This window comes from Nannobrachium achirus, assembly GCF_963921795.1.
Source record: "Nannobrachium achirus genome assembly, chromosome: 17".
NCBI classification, from domain to species: Eukaryota; Metazoa; Chordata; class Actinopteri; order Myctophiformes; family Myctophidae; genus Nannobrachium; species Nannobrachium achirus.
Genome location: NC_137824.1, coordinates 14,063,290 through 14,077,558, shown reverse-complemented (window position 1 = coordinate 14,077,558; position 14,269 = coordinate 14,063,290). Strand labels below are relative to the sequence as shown.

The window sequence follows — 14,269 nt, the reverse complement described above, 5'->3', positions numbered from 1 at the left end:
ATATATATATAAATGGTAGAGGCTACTGTATAATCGATGCCACAATCCACATACTGCATCGGTGCAGAACTGTGCATGGCCAAATCGTGATGCATTGCTGAAACGATTAATTTTGACACCACTAGTGATGTATATTATTTTGATATTGAATGTAGTACTTTGACTTGCATGAGTTTTCTTTCCCACATTGTGGTATTGCTACTTTTACTTAAAATGAGATGTAAATTCCTGGTGACTGAACAGAAACTCCTGCAGTTTGCAAAAAGACAAAGATTTATTCATGAAAGAAATGTCTCCACTAATTCACAATTAACAGTGAGCTAGAACCAACTCTTTATAAAAATACAAAAGAACAAATGATACAAACTATGAACCTCAGGAATGTCAAAAGAACAAATACTATGCAACCTGAATGCACAAAAGAGGAAAATATGAGGTAAATTGTACATTTCAAATAATACAACATAAATTGAGCTGAAGACTTCACTGTGAAATACAGCCATCTGCTGGTCAAATCATGCAATAGCGAGTTCTTACTTCTCATGACAGAATAAAGTAGCCCAGTACTACTACAGTACATCATTGGTTCTCAAACATCCACAGGTTAGATTGATATTTATTATTAGGCCATGAGAATGTATTTTGAGCCACGAACGCCCATGAGAGAAGATTTCTTCATTGTAATTGGAGTGAGTGAAACCAATGATCCGAAAAGTCATTCTTATATATACATGCCATCATTCTTTCACAGGCTTAAGCCAGTGAAATAATAGTGAAACTAAACTTTAATTTGCTGCAGGGACCCCTGGTCTAAACCTGACCTTTAGACCAAATGTTAATGATTGTGGGCATCTATTCGTTTTGGAGAAAGATGGAAGAATGTCAATGTGTGCGACTGACACTTTGAATCTCATCTGCTTTGGGGAGTTTTGGAACTGCTTCACATTTTCAGCCAGACACTTTTAGGCAAGGAGAATAACAAACAAAAAAACAAGTTTCTTAGCAACAATGGCACTGGGATGTGGAACCGGAGGAATCAAAGGAACCAGGGATCCACTATGGAGGATATGCGCGTGACATCGCCATACCAGGAAGTTATGCGGGAAACGCCTACTGAGTGGCATAAAACGGAGTCAGTAGGAGTCAGTGGGAGTGAGGAGGAGTGAAGAGGAGTTAGTAAGAGTCAGGAGGAGTTTCCCAACGAGTGCTTCCAAACTCCAATGCTTCACGCTGCTTTATGTTTTGCCACTCAGTCTAGGTGAGTGGCATATGATGCATACCCTCTATTGAGGAACCAGGAATCACACGTGGAACCGGTTTTCATCCCACAGTCAGAGCTGGTGTGTGGATTTATGTCTGTCATAGAATTTGCTCTGGCTATAAGCAGTTTTCTGCTGACATAAGCAGGAAACAGGCAATTGCTTATTTTTATTTTTATTTTATTATATTCAGGTGGCTAACAATGCTCCCTAAAAACATCTAATCTCTGTGGTGCTTCTAGGAGCCGCAGTCTGCCTCCAAAACTATTATTTTATCTGTAAGAAGCTCTGTCACTAGCAGCTCATTGGTGCATGAACCAGCCGACCGGGGCTAAAAGGATTGACAGACAGGTCAACCAATCCGAACAAGAACAAGAGGCGGTCCTGATTGGTCTGCTTAAGCAGAGTCACAGAGACAACATTTCTTTAGGAAGCATGGTTAGCCGTCTGAATATAATAAAATAAAAAATAAAAATAAGCAATTGCCTGTTTCCTGCTTATATCAGCAGAAAATTGCATATAGCAACTTTAACACAATGTCAGTGACGATCCGTTGCATCCGCAAGAAAGGCTGCGTGCCCTCTCGTCTCTAAAATACAGTTTTGCTAATCACCACAACAAAAGGTGGCTGTTGGGAGTTGAAAGCCTACTCGTCTGAGCCGCCCACCACACGTCTAAAATACACTTCTAGGTGTGAAATAAAAAATAATCCACCGGACAGAGACACTCTTCCTGGTTGAAGACTGTTTTTACGTAACAGCGATTCTAACGTCGCAGAGCCGAATAAGAGACCCAGCGAGACCAATGCTCTCCTGTGAATGAGGTTCTCTAACCTGCGCCTCGCTGTGATGGCGATAGCGACTCCATCCGGTGGATTACTTTTCATTTTGCCCTAGAAATGTATTTAAAGTTGTACTATGTAACTTTTTTTATAAAACAAATCTTAAAATTCTCCTAACTATTAAATCACAAAAGTTTTAGAAGATCCGCGCCGTGAATTTCAGCCTGTAAAGCCTTCTCTGTATGTAAACTGAGATCCTTGCCGTGGACCGGATCTCGCGCCAAAATTGCGTCATCACACTACCGGCCAATCACAGCGAGGGTTATACAACTGCCGGCCAATCACAGCGCATCTTGAAGTGGGGTCGCTATGGCAGCCATATTTGTTGTCGCCCGTTTGTACCATCCCTTCTCTAGGTAATTTCGCCTACCAGGCAGGGTGAAGGAGTCCGTATCTCTGGAATTACTGAACGCACAGGAACAAGGGACCCCTTAAAAGATAGATCTCAGCGAGGTGGAGGCAGACACGGGGGTCTGAAGGTACGAAAAACGTCCGAAAGACGCGGACGCGACCGCGGTTTGCTATAGGGCTAATGACCACTAGTTGGGCATCTTACACAGTATGGCTTTAAAGGTGTCTCCACACCAAACAGCCTACAGGAGACTCCTTCTGACTGTATACAGACTGCAAAGAACTGCAAAAAACTAAGCACTTATTTATTTTTTCAGACGACGCCGAGTGTAGTTACTGTATGGCAGTGGTGCCAGGTCTGCTCGTTATAAGCAACGTTGATCCTGTTTTCCTATAATGTTACTATTTGTGGGTTGCTTTTGTTTGGGCTTGTTTCTGAAGTGTAGTTGCTTATTTGGCCTTGCTTTCAACATTATTTTATAAAATAACTAATGTAATAGAGCTCAGAGGTGAAACTGGTCGCGGCTTTTGGGCTATCCCTGGAGGCACTCTGTACGTGACTGTTCTCCGTGCAGAGGAGAAGAAAAAGAAAAAAACAACACGGGCAGCTGCTGCACTATTACTAGCCTACTACTAGCTTTGCTTTGGATCAGATTGGAATAGGAATTGAGATTGGAGATTGAGAATATGGTATTTAGTAAAAGTATGCGACGGGAAAATGTCTCTGGCTTATTTTGGCTTGGTTTTGCAGCAGTAGCGACTATTCTACAACTCCCTCAATCTTACCGACGGCGAGGGGCGACTCAACAAAACTGAGCATGTCCAGTTTTCCAGTTTTCGGTCGATAACGTTCCCGACCCGCTGCCGAAAACCCGACGATGAGCTCCCGTTCGGCAACAGCCGCTATCCGCCGCCTTCTGCCGCCGAATCGGTTTGGTTAAAAGTAGCCTTTAGACGTGTGGTGGGGGGTTCAGACAACTTCCACTAAAGTACCATGCATAGTAGTACATAAACAACGCAGGGATACATAACGAACGGAGACGGAGAGTACTTTGATCCGGTCTCTCCGTAGCTCCGGACGTAATTGTCTCTGTCCGTAACGTTACGGACAACACTCAACCTAACGGATTAAAACCGATAAAAACGTACGTACACATGAAGTACCCGTGGCGAACTTTTGTCAACCGTGGGGGCAGTAGAGGGAGAAATGTTTCGTCTTTTTTTCTGGTATCCATTTCGTAGTAGGAGGAAGTAAAAAATAAATAAATCACAAAGTAACGCTGAACAGTGAACAAGCCGTTCAGGACGCAGACCTGTTGCCACTTGTACAACTGCAGTGCACACAGCAGCAGCGGAGGCAGAACGCAGAAGCAGCAAAGTGCCAGTGTCAGATCATGATACCATTTTAAATGATTATGATTGGTTTTAAAAGTTGTTCTACTTTATCCAAATAATAATATTAATAATAGGCTTAATAACAGCATTTTCCGACGGCGACGGCGTGCAGGGACATCAACTATGGAGTGAAAATAGAGTACGATGCCATTGAAAGAACGCACAGCACGGCTGTAGGCTATTTACTTAATGCATGTAATCGCCGATGCCTATCAACATGTTTGCTCATTGGGAAGATGCATTTGGGTGCCATCTATTGGATACAGTATGTAATTGAACCGTATATAACACAGAGAACGGACGGAACTATGCATGTCGACGCAATTACCGTAAGTTCCTCCTAAACCCCAAACGTACACAAAATCATCCATCCGTAACTATAAATGGCCCTTAAGTAGAGTAGGCTTTCAACTCCCAACAGCCACCTTTGTTGTGGTGAGTAGCAAAACTGTATTTTTTAATTTTTACAACAGACGAGTTCGGGAAAAGTACACAGCGGCTAGGTTTGAAATCCCAAATTAATTCGCGGATGGCATTTAAAGTGTTAAAGAATAATCAAAGTGGTTAAAATCTAACGTGATACCAACTAGCGTTCCAGGCGCAACATAGGGTCCAGTCTTCATGTCCTGTCTTATCTTGCTGGTGCGTCTTGATGGTAGATTCTTTGCAGTGCGTATGCGTCCTTCTTCAGCCTGAGAGAGACACACCCGGACCACCTGTGACTGTTGGGCATCTCTCCCACCATCTCCCACGTGTTGGTGTCGTCGCAGTACCGCTCGATGGTCTGGGGATGCGTGCTACAGCAAGAGAGAGACCAATACCCATGAGCCATGCAGCTAGCTACTAGCTGACGACATTTTATGAAATATCAATAGGGCTTTTATGGAAGATTGAAAAGGTATTCCATCACCATTTTGACTGCTTCAAATACTAAAATAGCCTAAAGTAACACAAATATAGTATAAAATATCTACACACTTGCGATATCTACAAGCATTTGAGCCACGGAACACCATTTGATGAGATGTAGCCTCACAGACCCAACACTTGTCTAATAAAAGTATTGAATCAATCAAAAACACGTGCAGTAGCCTCTAACCTCAGATCTCCCAGTACATAGATCTTGCCATCCACGACGGCCATGCCAGGCTCGCCGCGCGGTTCGTTCATGGGGGCGACATCGGTCCACTGGCTGGTCTTGGGGTCATAGTACTGCACTTCATTCGTGGGTTTCCTCCCTTGTCCAATATATTCATCAATATACCCACCTATATATGGAAAGAAATGAACAGGATAGTAGTTCAGACATAGCCTGGGCTGGCTTCCAATTTCGAGCTTTTGATCCGGTCGGGAGCGGAAGATCTCCTACGTTTTTCTGTAGTCCAAAACGGACTACACTTTGGCCGGAAACAACGACCGGAAACAGTTTTAACCCGTACTTGCGCACGTGCTAACTACATGGCTAATGACTTGCGCATGCGCTAACTGGGTTGAAACTGTCTCCGGTCGTTGTTTCCGGCCAAAGTGTAGTCCGTTTTGGACTACAGAAAAACGTAGGAGATCTTCCGCTCCCGACCGGATCAAACGGCCCGTTTAGTAAACGAAGACCAGGCTTTCCCCCAGCGGAAAGCCTGGTGATGCGAGGTTAGTTCAGACATACTACCAGCAAAGTCTTAGAGTCTATTATGGAACCATTAACACAAGGGATGCCAAAAACGTCCAGGGACGTGATAACGATTACCCCCACATGGAGTGCCATGCCCCATTAACACGTCCCTGGATGTGTTAACTGGTTACCATGGTAAACATCCCATGATGCCTCGTGAAAGCCACTTCTGCTCACTTCCTTTTCCTCATTGCTTTGTATACAAGCTCGCTGCATAAACATGGATTTATCTTAACTTCTTTTCCTATAATGGCTTGTTTGGTCAAAACAGCTTGATTTCTATGGACCATATCTTAATACACAGACTTTGAAAGGTTGCGAACGGGAGCTGCACGGCGCCACATGTGTGAATATGTATATACTGTATGTATATGTCACAGTTTTTTTTTTGAGTTTCAGTGAAATTGAGAACAGGAGCGCTCGTCGTGCGGTGCGGAACAAGCGGTCGATTTGATCCACAACAACTACAACGACAACGTAGCGTCGGCAGGAATGATAGCGCCTCACCCCACAGAGGTTAGGGTTAGGGTTAGGCATAGTTTTACGGAGGTTAAGGTTAGAGTTAGGCATAGTAAGTTAATGGCTAAACACAGCTGCTAGGCTAGTAGATAAACGAAAGAGGTGTCACAAACGAGTGACATCAGCGACTACACAAGTGAATATATACACACTAGGGATCGACCGATTATCGAAACGGGCGATAATCGAAGTCGATATTCATAACATTTATTAATATCGCAAAATATCGATATCGGAAAAAAAAGTTGAAAACATTTTCGATATATATATTTTTTATTTATTTATTGATTTTTTGCATCTTGGTTACTAATTTTCACCGATTTCCTGCTGCGGAATACGTTTTTAACGCTATTCTAGTATGTGGCGACTAGATGTGAGCCTCTAGACATTTAGGATGGGAAAAATATATAAATTAATTAACCACTATTTCAAATTGGGGGATACATTTTTTTATTTTTTTACTTAAAATGCATATCGTTTCATAATATCGGTTATCGGCCTCTTTGATCACGACTTATCGATATCGAAATCGAACATGAAAATCCCATATCGGTCGACCCCTAATACACACACAAACACACACACACACACACACACACACACACACACATATACATATACACAATTACACACACATATATACGTACATATATATATATATCTCAAAGATTGCGTTAGACTGGAAATTTGACGGATTTTAATTACAAAGGCCGGAAAATATAAACCTCATCAGACATATTGACCGGTTGAAAATGAGAGGACAGCTCATTAATATCACCGCAATCTCTCTCTCTCTTTATCACTGTCTCTCTCTCTCCCCCTCAAGTGAGAGAGAGATGCAAGCAAAACGAAGTTGCACAAAATAAGTTACACATATTTCCGGTTAATATTAAACTGTGTAAAATAAGCTGCATGGGAGGTAAACAGGAGACACTTTATTGTGAAGGTAATACCGGAAAAGATAGTTGTGGTTGCTGGGTACAAGTTGTCACAGTGCACACACTGAATCGAGAAACGTAAATACTGGGGTGTTCAAAAAAGCCTGAGTAGAAGATAACATTTTTTTAAGTGAAATATCCCTTTAAGAGCAACAGTAAGAACTGGTATAAATACCTATAAAGTAGATCCTTCCTTTGAGAGTGCATACAGCTGAACCGACACGGGAAAACTTCAGAGCAGGGACTTCCGTCCATTCGATTTTTTTTCCAGGGTTAAGGTCTCCAAGGTTGCACTCTACCGCCCTGAATTCACCTGTGGTAGAACCATCCTCCCCGTAACAGCGACAGCAATGGCCCAGGAGGACAAGGCAAAAAATTATTGATCGTCAAACAGGAGAAAGATGAATAAAATAACACAAAAGGAGTCAGCTTGGGTGGTTCGGGCGTCTAGTACGGATGCCTTCCTAGGAAGGTCCTCGATGCACGTCCCACTGAGAGTAGACCCCATGGCAGACCAAAGACCAGATGGAACGATTACATCTCCAAACTGGCCTGAGAACGCCTCGGTATACTCCCTGAGGGAGTGGAGGAAGTTGCTCTGGATAAGGAACTCTGGAAATCTCAGTTGGAACTGTTACCCCCACGATAAGCGGTTGAAGATGGATGGATGGATGAAAAGGGATTTGGACATTTTGCATTAACGTCTATAATAATAATAATAATAATAATAATTCCGGATTTAAAGTCTAAAATAGCAAAAGTAGCAGATCTACAAGTTCAAAACTCATTGTGTTTGCTTCGTTTCGGGCTTGTGCTTCTGCTACTTTTGTATGAACATTCATTTACAAAAAACACAAAACATTTAAATACAGAGATAACAGTTCCATACCAATGACATAGATCCGTTCATCTAGGGCGACCGTGCAAAAGTAGTATGTAGTATGTAGTATGTCCATGGCGTCCATGACATCCATGGGGTCAAAGAACGACCACATTTCGCTGCTGGGGTCGTAGTCCTCCACTGAGGTCACAAAGTCGTACAAGTCAAACCCGTGAAAGCCGCCAATTGCGAACAGGAAGCCTCCAACCTCCACCAGACCTATGTGGTAGAGATGGAATGTATGGTTCTTTGAAGTGAGCTGGATCTCTGGAATCCTTTCCTTTCAAAGAGCTGTTCAAAAGACTGTCTCGTTTTAGTTGTAGATCTTGATTATTATACAGTAATTACAAATCACTTCAACCTTACATACGTACATTTCGGCCATATATACATTTCCGCCATTTGAAAATAGCAAAGCATTGTGAGCTTGTAGATCTGCTATTCTGCATCGTTCATTTCATAGAGCCGTTCAATCGACTCGATTTGTTCGCGAACGTCCCACCTCTACTATGTGGAGTTGTTGTGCAAGGGAAATAAATACATACATTAACTTTGCCTCTCATGGTATATCCAAAACAACAACCTACTGCGGTTAGTCCAAAACCAAAAGCTCAATTGAATGCCATAGTTTTGGTTAGGTCTTACCAAAGTTACGGCGTGCATGGTTCATGGAAGCCATCTGCACCCACGAGTCAAGGGAAGGATCGTAGCGCCACGTCTCCTTAGATACTGTATCACCAGATGTTCCTCCGACCAAATACAGAATAGAGTCTGTGGTGGGAGAAGAGCAGAAAATGAGTTCTTCCTTGATTGTTAAAGAAATACTCCAGAGCTTAAGATTTTTGCATGAGCTCAGAGACAGACAGAGTACCTCTGATGAGACAATGTTGGAGCTACCAGTAAATAATAATAAAGCCTTCTCAACTGTCTTTCAGGAGGGAGGGCTAAATGTTCTCTACTGCCTTGTGGATGCGTCCACAATTTCAGACCAAAGCCTTTTGTTCATAAATTAAAATGAATGAAGCTTACTTGAAGTTACAAAGCAATAAAATCAATCGTTTCCCCCTTAATGACTTTTTTTCTATTTATTACTCATGCCATGGAGACTAAAATCAATGTTTTTCCATGGGAATGCGCCAAATATAAAAAGTTTTTATTGAACTCAAGTCTCCATGGCGTGAGTAATCAATAGAAAAAATCACACCCGTGTGAACTGAGCGGTGGTTCCCCGCTCCCCCCCCTTCCCCCCCCCCCCTTCCCCCCTGTGTGTGTGTGTGTGTGTGTGTGTGTGCGCGTGTGTGTGTGTGCCTGGCCTGACAACAGCGCCCCTCCCTTAACATGTGTGGTCAGAAAAGGTACTACACCAGGCTTGAGGCTACATACAGACAGACAGACCCACCCACCCACAAACAAACAAACAAACATACCTACACACACGGCCACGCTATGGAGACGGTGTGACCACCGCTCAAAAAGGTAATTTGGGGGTGAACTACTCCTTTAAGCCACTTGTTTTGATTCTGTGGCAGCCAGCCACCTTGTATATAAAGTATATGTTGAATGAATCCAACAGGATAAAGTAAACGTAAATAATATTAATTGTGTTGGACAGTCACTTTGAAAGACAGAACGAGCGCAGCTTCTAGCTGTAAAGAAGGTAGAATTGTTCTCCATGAATAGCCAATATTTAATGAAGATGAAAAGGTCTGCTCTCTCGGCCGGGCCCTGTTTGTTTCATTTATGGGGCTTTAGGTCGGGGCCCGAACCTTTGTCGGGTTTAAATCTTTAGGCATGATTAAAGCTCTACTAGTCCAATGGTACCCCTCCTCACCTGACACCACCAGACTGTGATCGCATATGTCGAAGGGCAACCGTGCCAGCTCCTTCCAATGATTGTTCAGGGGATCAAAGCACTGAATGCTTTCTCCTGAGATTCCCGTCACATTCACGATCACTGAATAAAAGAAGAACAAATGGAATGGGAATGGGTCAGAGAGAGAGTTATTTTAGTTCAAAGTGATAACGCTACATTTATTTAATAATATCCATGGGACCATGTCATTGTGACATTTGGACAGATGTTAAGGTTCAGGATTAGCACATGAACCAGCACATTTTAATAAAGAGTGTACTTAGAACATAAACAAATCCTTTTAATACAGAGGGTTAGAACATTAGTCTATTCATGGGTTGCATTTGTAGTCCTACACCAGCCATTTTGAGGACCAACACAGGTGTTTTGATTAACGTAGAACATTGGTTCTATGCCAATCAGACAAAATTGAACACCTGTGTTGGTCCTCAATATGGCCGGTTTAGGACTACAAATGCAACCCCATGAATACGTTGTTATACCTTTCATTTTAGATGTTATTATACAGTATATCGTGATCATCACTGTCTGGAAGAAACCATGCATCTCCAAGTTCTGACTTCTGACAGTGTTTTCCATACAAAACTAGACCAGGTCAACCTGGTTGTGCCAGACCCCCTGTCTGTCATCATCATTTATGACATCATGCCTTTTGTAGGCATGTCATCATCATGTCATCATCATATATACCCTTTATATAGAAAACCCGGACAGACCGACATTTGCTTATGTAGGCCTACCCATTTCATGGGTCTGGCAATAACGATCAAATATAACAATAATAAAACCACAATTTTAATGTAATTCCTGAGCTCAGTTGACACTAGTCCAGGTTACCTGTGGGCGTGCGTGGTTCTGCTCTGTGGCCGTAGGGAATCAGGAGATGTGTCTGCTTGGCCTCAGAGAGCAGCCTCTGACAGGCCAGGGATTCTTTCACCACATCCAGGGTCTCAATGTTCTCCTGGAGGTAGGAGGGACTGATGACAGCCAGGCGGATATGCTCCAGCACCTTCAACAACAAAGTCATACAACACTAATCATTTACCAGTTTAACTGTGAAAAAAATGTCAACACATGCTATTGGTTGGGAGCTTGTCAATCAAGCATACAAGCCCTTATCCGAGAGCATTTTCTTTTCGTGGACTGTGAGGTCTCCAACTTATACGGTAGTGTGTCCTATGGAGTCGTGTGTTAAGGAACCGACGTGCCCCATGCACCATCATAACACAGTGGATTTATTTTTGCCACCGGGAGATTGGAGTTAGAACCATCCCATCGTGCAGCGCTTCCGAGTAGGTGCGTGTGTGTGTGTGTGTGTGTGTGAGTCTGTGGTCTGTCAGGGTCAGACACGGACATGAAAGGGAGTGAGGTGTGCGGGGGGAAACTCTTTCCTATTGGCTTCCTTGCCTTGTTTGGTTGTATTTGTATCCTTTAAATTCCACATAGCCGATCTTGTTACTAAACTTGGACAAAAACGTATAAAATACTGTATATTATCGAAGCCACATTCCACTCAGTTCTGGATTATGGTGACACTATTTATAGATTTGCAGCTCCATCACTCTTAAAGCGCCCAGACACTCTACCACTCTGCCTTAAGGTGGATCACTGGTGATTCCTTTGGTACCCACACTGGTACTATTCTATTTCTATTTAAACTATTTCAGGTATGCTCCCCTCATATATTTATGTAACGGAGGTGATCCGAACCTCCCCACCCGGCTTTGAACCCGGGTCTCCCGCGTGAAAGTCCAATATCTTAATCATCACTCCAAAGGGATATCCCTATGGAACGAGAGCAGATACTAGACTTTTGAGGCTTCAGGCTGGGGCTGCGACTCTCTCCGCCACACTCACCCCCCTTTGACCTCCTCCTACGGGGAAGCCCGGATCCGGGTCACGGCACCAATGTAACGGAGGTGATCCGAACCTCCCCACCCGAGGCTTCAGGCTGGGGCTGCGACTCTCTCCGCCACATTTATACCATGCTAGAAGTGAGTAATAGTGATTTTCAGGTCGTAAAATCGGGGGCATTTTGAGAATATTTAAGAGTGTGTTATTTTAATTTCAGCCGGTGCATTTATCAATGCTGAGATCAAATGTACACTAGGATTGACTGTTTAGGATGCGTTCATAAATGCCACTTGAAACTTGAAATAAATGCCACTTGCCAATATTTTGGGGGAAAATAGGCTGTTTTTTACACTCCATTGAGGGCCATAACTTTGACTTCTCCATGGTCTACAAAATCAGGTGACAGGCTGTGAAATGTGACAGACCTTTTGGAAGCTCTGCCTGCGAGTAGTGGGATCCCCGTTTAACCAGGACATGGCCGCCTCAAACACCATCTCCTCCTTCGGAACGTTGATGTCGTCATGGGCCAGGATCTCTATCAGTTTGTCCACAGATAGAGAGAGGAACTCTTGCTATGTGGGAAGAAGAATTACAAGTGGGACACCTAATATGCCAACATAGTGTCATAGTAGATAGTTCTGGAAAAAAAAACCTGGAGACTTGACATTCAGTAATTGGGTCTACAGATCAAAATAAAAACATTATAATGGTGAGTAAAAACAAATCATTTGTCTGTGCCCGGACATATTGATGACCTCTGCTAGACTGTATCCCTGGGTCTCTCACCTGCTGGCAGACGTCCCTGAAGTGGTCCAGGATGTAATGAAAGCTCAGTTTCGCCAAACTTGCACAGCCGTGGGCCTCAGCGAAGCAGTGAAGCCCGACGCAGTTCTTTGCATTGATGTGACGCTTCATGTAATAACAGCAGTAATCTTTAACATCCTCGACATTGAGCCAGTCTGCTGCAGCCAGCAGGAACTATAGGACCAAATAAACAAAATAACCTGTTATGGCAATATTGTCTTGTTAAATATTGATCCATCAATTCAATTCAAATTTTCAATTCAAAGGAGCCTCATTGGTATCTCTCTTTAGGTTAGTTATTGAGCTCATTTACAATCGTAAGAGTGCCAATATGATTCAACAAGGGTTGCCACGTTTTGTGAAAGGACTCCAAGGCGCCGCCAAGTTGCGAAGATTTGGTTCCATTTGTACACTGTCAGAGTTAAGGGGAGACCTTGAAATTTTAAGGTTTGAGAAACACGGTCCTAGGGGTCCCGGCCAGACCCCCTGTTGAAGACCCCTTCATGACGATAATAATACATCAGCATCACCTGCACATTTTCCATGGTGATGGTCAACTTTGCAGTGTAGGCGTAGTCCACCAACAGGCCCACAGACTCGGGGGCTACTCCATTGATGACCACCCTGGGCTGCTGTGACTCCTTCCACTCAGGGGCAAACATCGCCTGTGTGGGTAAATACTGTAAAACCTCACCTCATGTCCAAAACGGTAACTTAATAAAAAAAGAAGTAAAATGCAAGCATAAGTAGCAGATCTAGTCTCTTGCAGATCTTGTATTTTGTAAATGAGTTTATTTTATTTTGTCAGATCAGATCTATAGCTACTTTTGATACTTGTGTAACACTGTAGGATGATCCAAGGGAATGCCCTTAAGTCCGAAATCTCATTAGTCCTGCATCTCATTACTCCGAACTTAGTTAGGGTTAGGCATAGTTTTACTGAGGTTAGTAAAACTGACCCGACCTGAAGCCCGATAAATGGGTGACAAGCGCGTGTATCAAAACAGTGTCCAGGTTCTGACAATGGAAGCTTGTGATTGGCTGAACCGGAGGTAGGGAGCGATCCGTTGCATTCGCCTGGACCGTGCGGAGGTGCCGATCGAGAAACAGGAGATAGACTCCTGCCCTATGGGCCTCATGGCTCGGCAAGGCTTACTTACTTACAGTCAAGGATGTGTGTGTGTGTGTGTGTGTGTGTGTGTGTGTGTGTGTGTGTGTGTTTTAACCTCAAAATAAGGGCTAAAGGAGGCCAGCACGTTCCGGTGACAGTGGAACTCCAGTCCGCCACAGCACAGAATCACGTCACAGAACTCCTTCTTGAGTCGAAAACTGTTGAGGCCTTCTAAGATCCTGCACGAATGAACCTTGTCCTCCAGCCTAAAGTCGTCTTCTGTCTCCATGGAGCTCAGTGGCATCAGCGGACGCGGTGCAATGAAGTCATCGCTACGATGGTAGGCATCGTCAGCTGGAATAATTCCTTCAGCCATGTTGACTAGCGAATAGCGATGAAAGGTGAAAATGACATGTCACAGTTAATGTGGCAAACTTAATTTGATTCACAATATTATAACGATAATCAAAATTATGCATAAAACCTATTTATTATTTTAGTTTATTTCGAGTTTTAGCTGGCTGCCCTTCAGTGGAAAAATGTATGTTCATGAAGTTGAATGCTTATAGATTACGGTATACAGCTATGTTGTAAACATAGCTTTGTGAAACATAGCTGCTTTGTGAAAAGAACAAAAAAGGTAAATACCAGTGGTGGAAAAAGTTCTCAAATGTTTTACCAATTTTCTTAAGTAAATTCAAGACTCATTGTGAGCTTGTAGATCGGCTATTTTCAAATGGACAAAACACACATAGTGGCCGAAGTGGTTAATTTAAGT

The 14,269-nt window shown here is 43.2% G+C and overlaps 1 protein-coding gene across 1 annotated transcript; it reads right to left on the bottom strand.

Annotated features, from left to right (window-relative positions):
- Positions 1–4,477: 4,477 nt before the first annotated feature.
- LOC308302278 (kelch-like protein 21) lies at positions 4,478–13,867 on the bottom strand (the record flags this gene model as incomplete). The annotated part of the gene is made up of 9 exons (XM_080746537.1): positions 4,478–4,643; positions 4,946–5,114; positions 7,859–8,068; positions 9,681–9,803; positions 10,560–10,731; positions 12,002–12,148; positions 12,363–12,554; positions 12,911–13,045; positions 13,607–13,867. The coding sequence occupies 9 exons, from the start codon at positions 13,865–13,867 to the stop codon at positions 4,478–4,480; spliced, it is 1,575 nt and encodes a 524-aa protein (XP_080602663.1).
- Between the last annotated feature and the right edge of the window lie 402 nt (positions 13,868–14,269).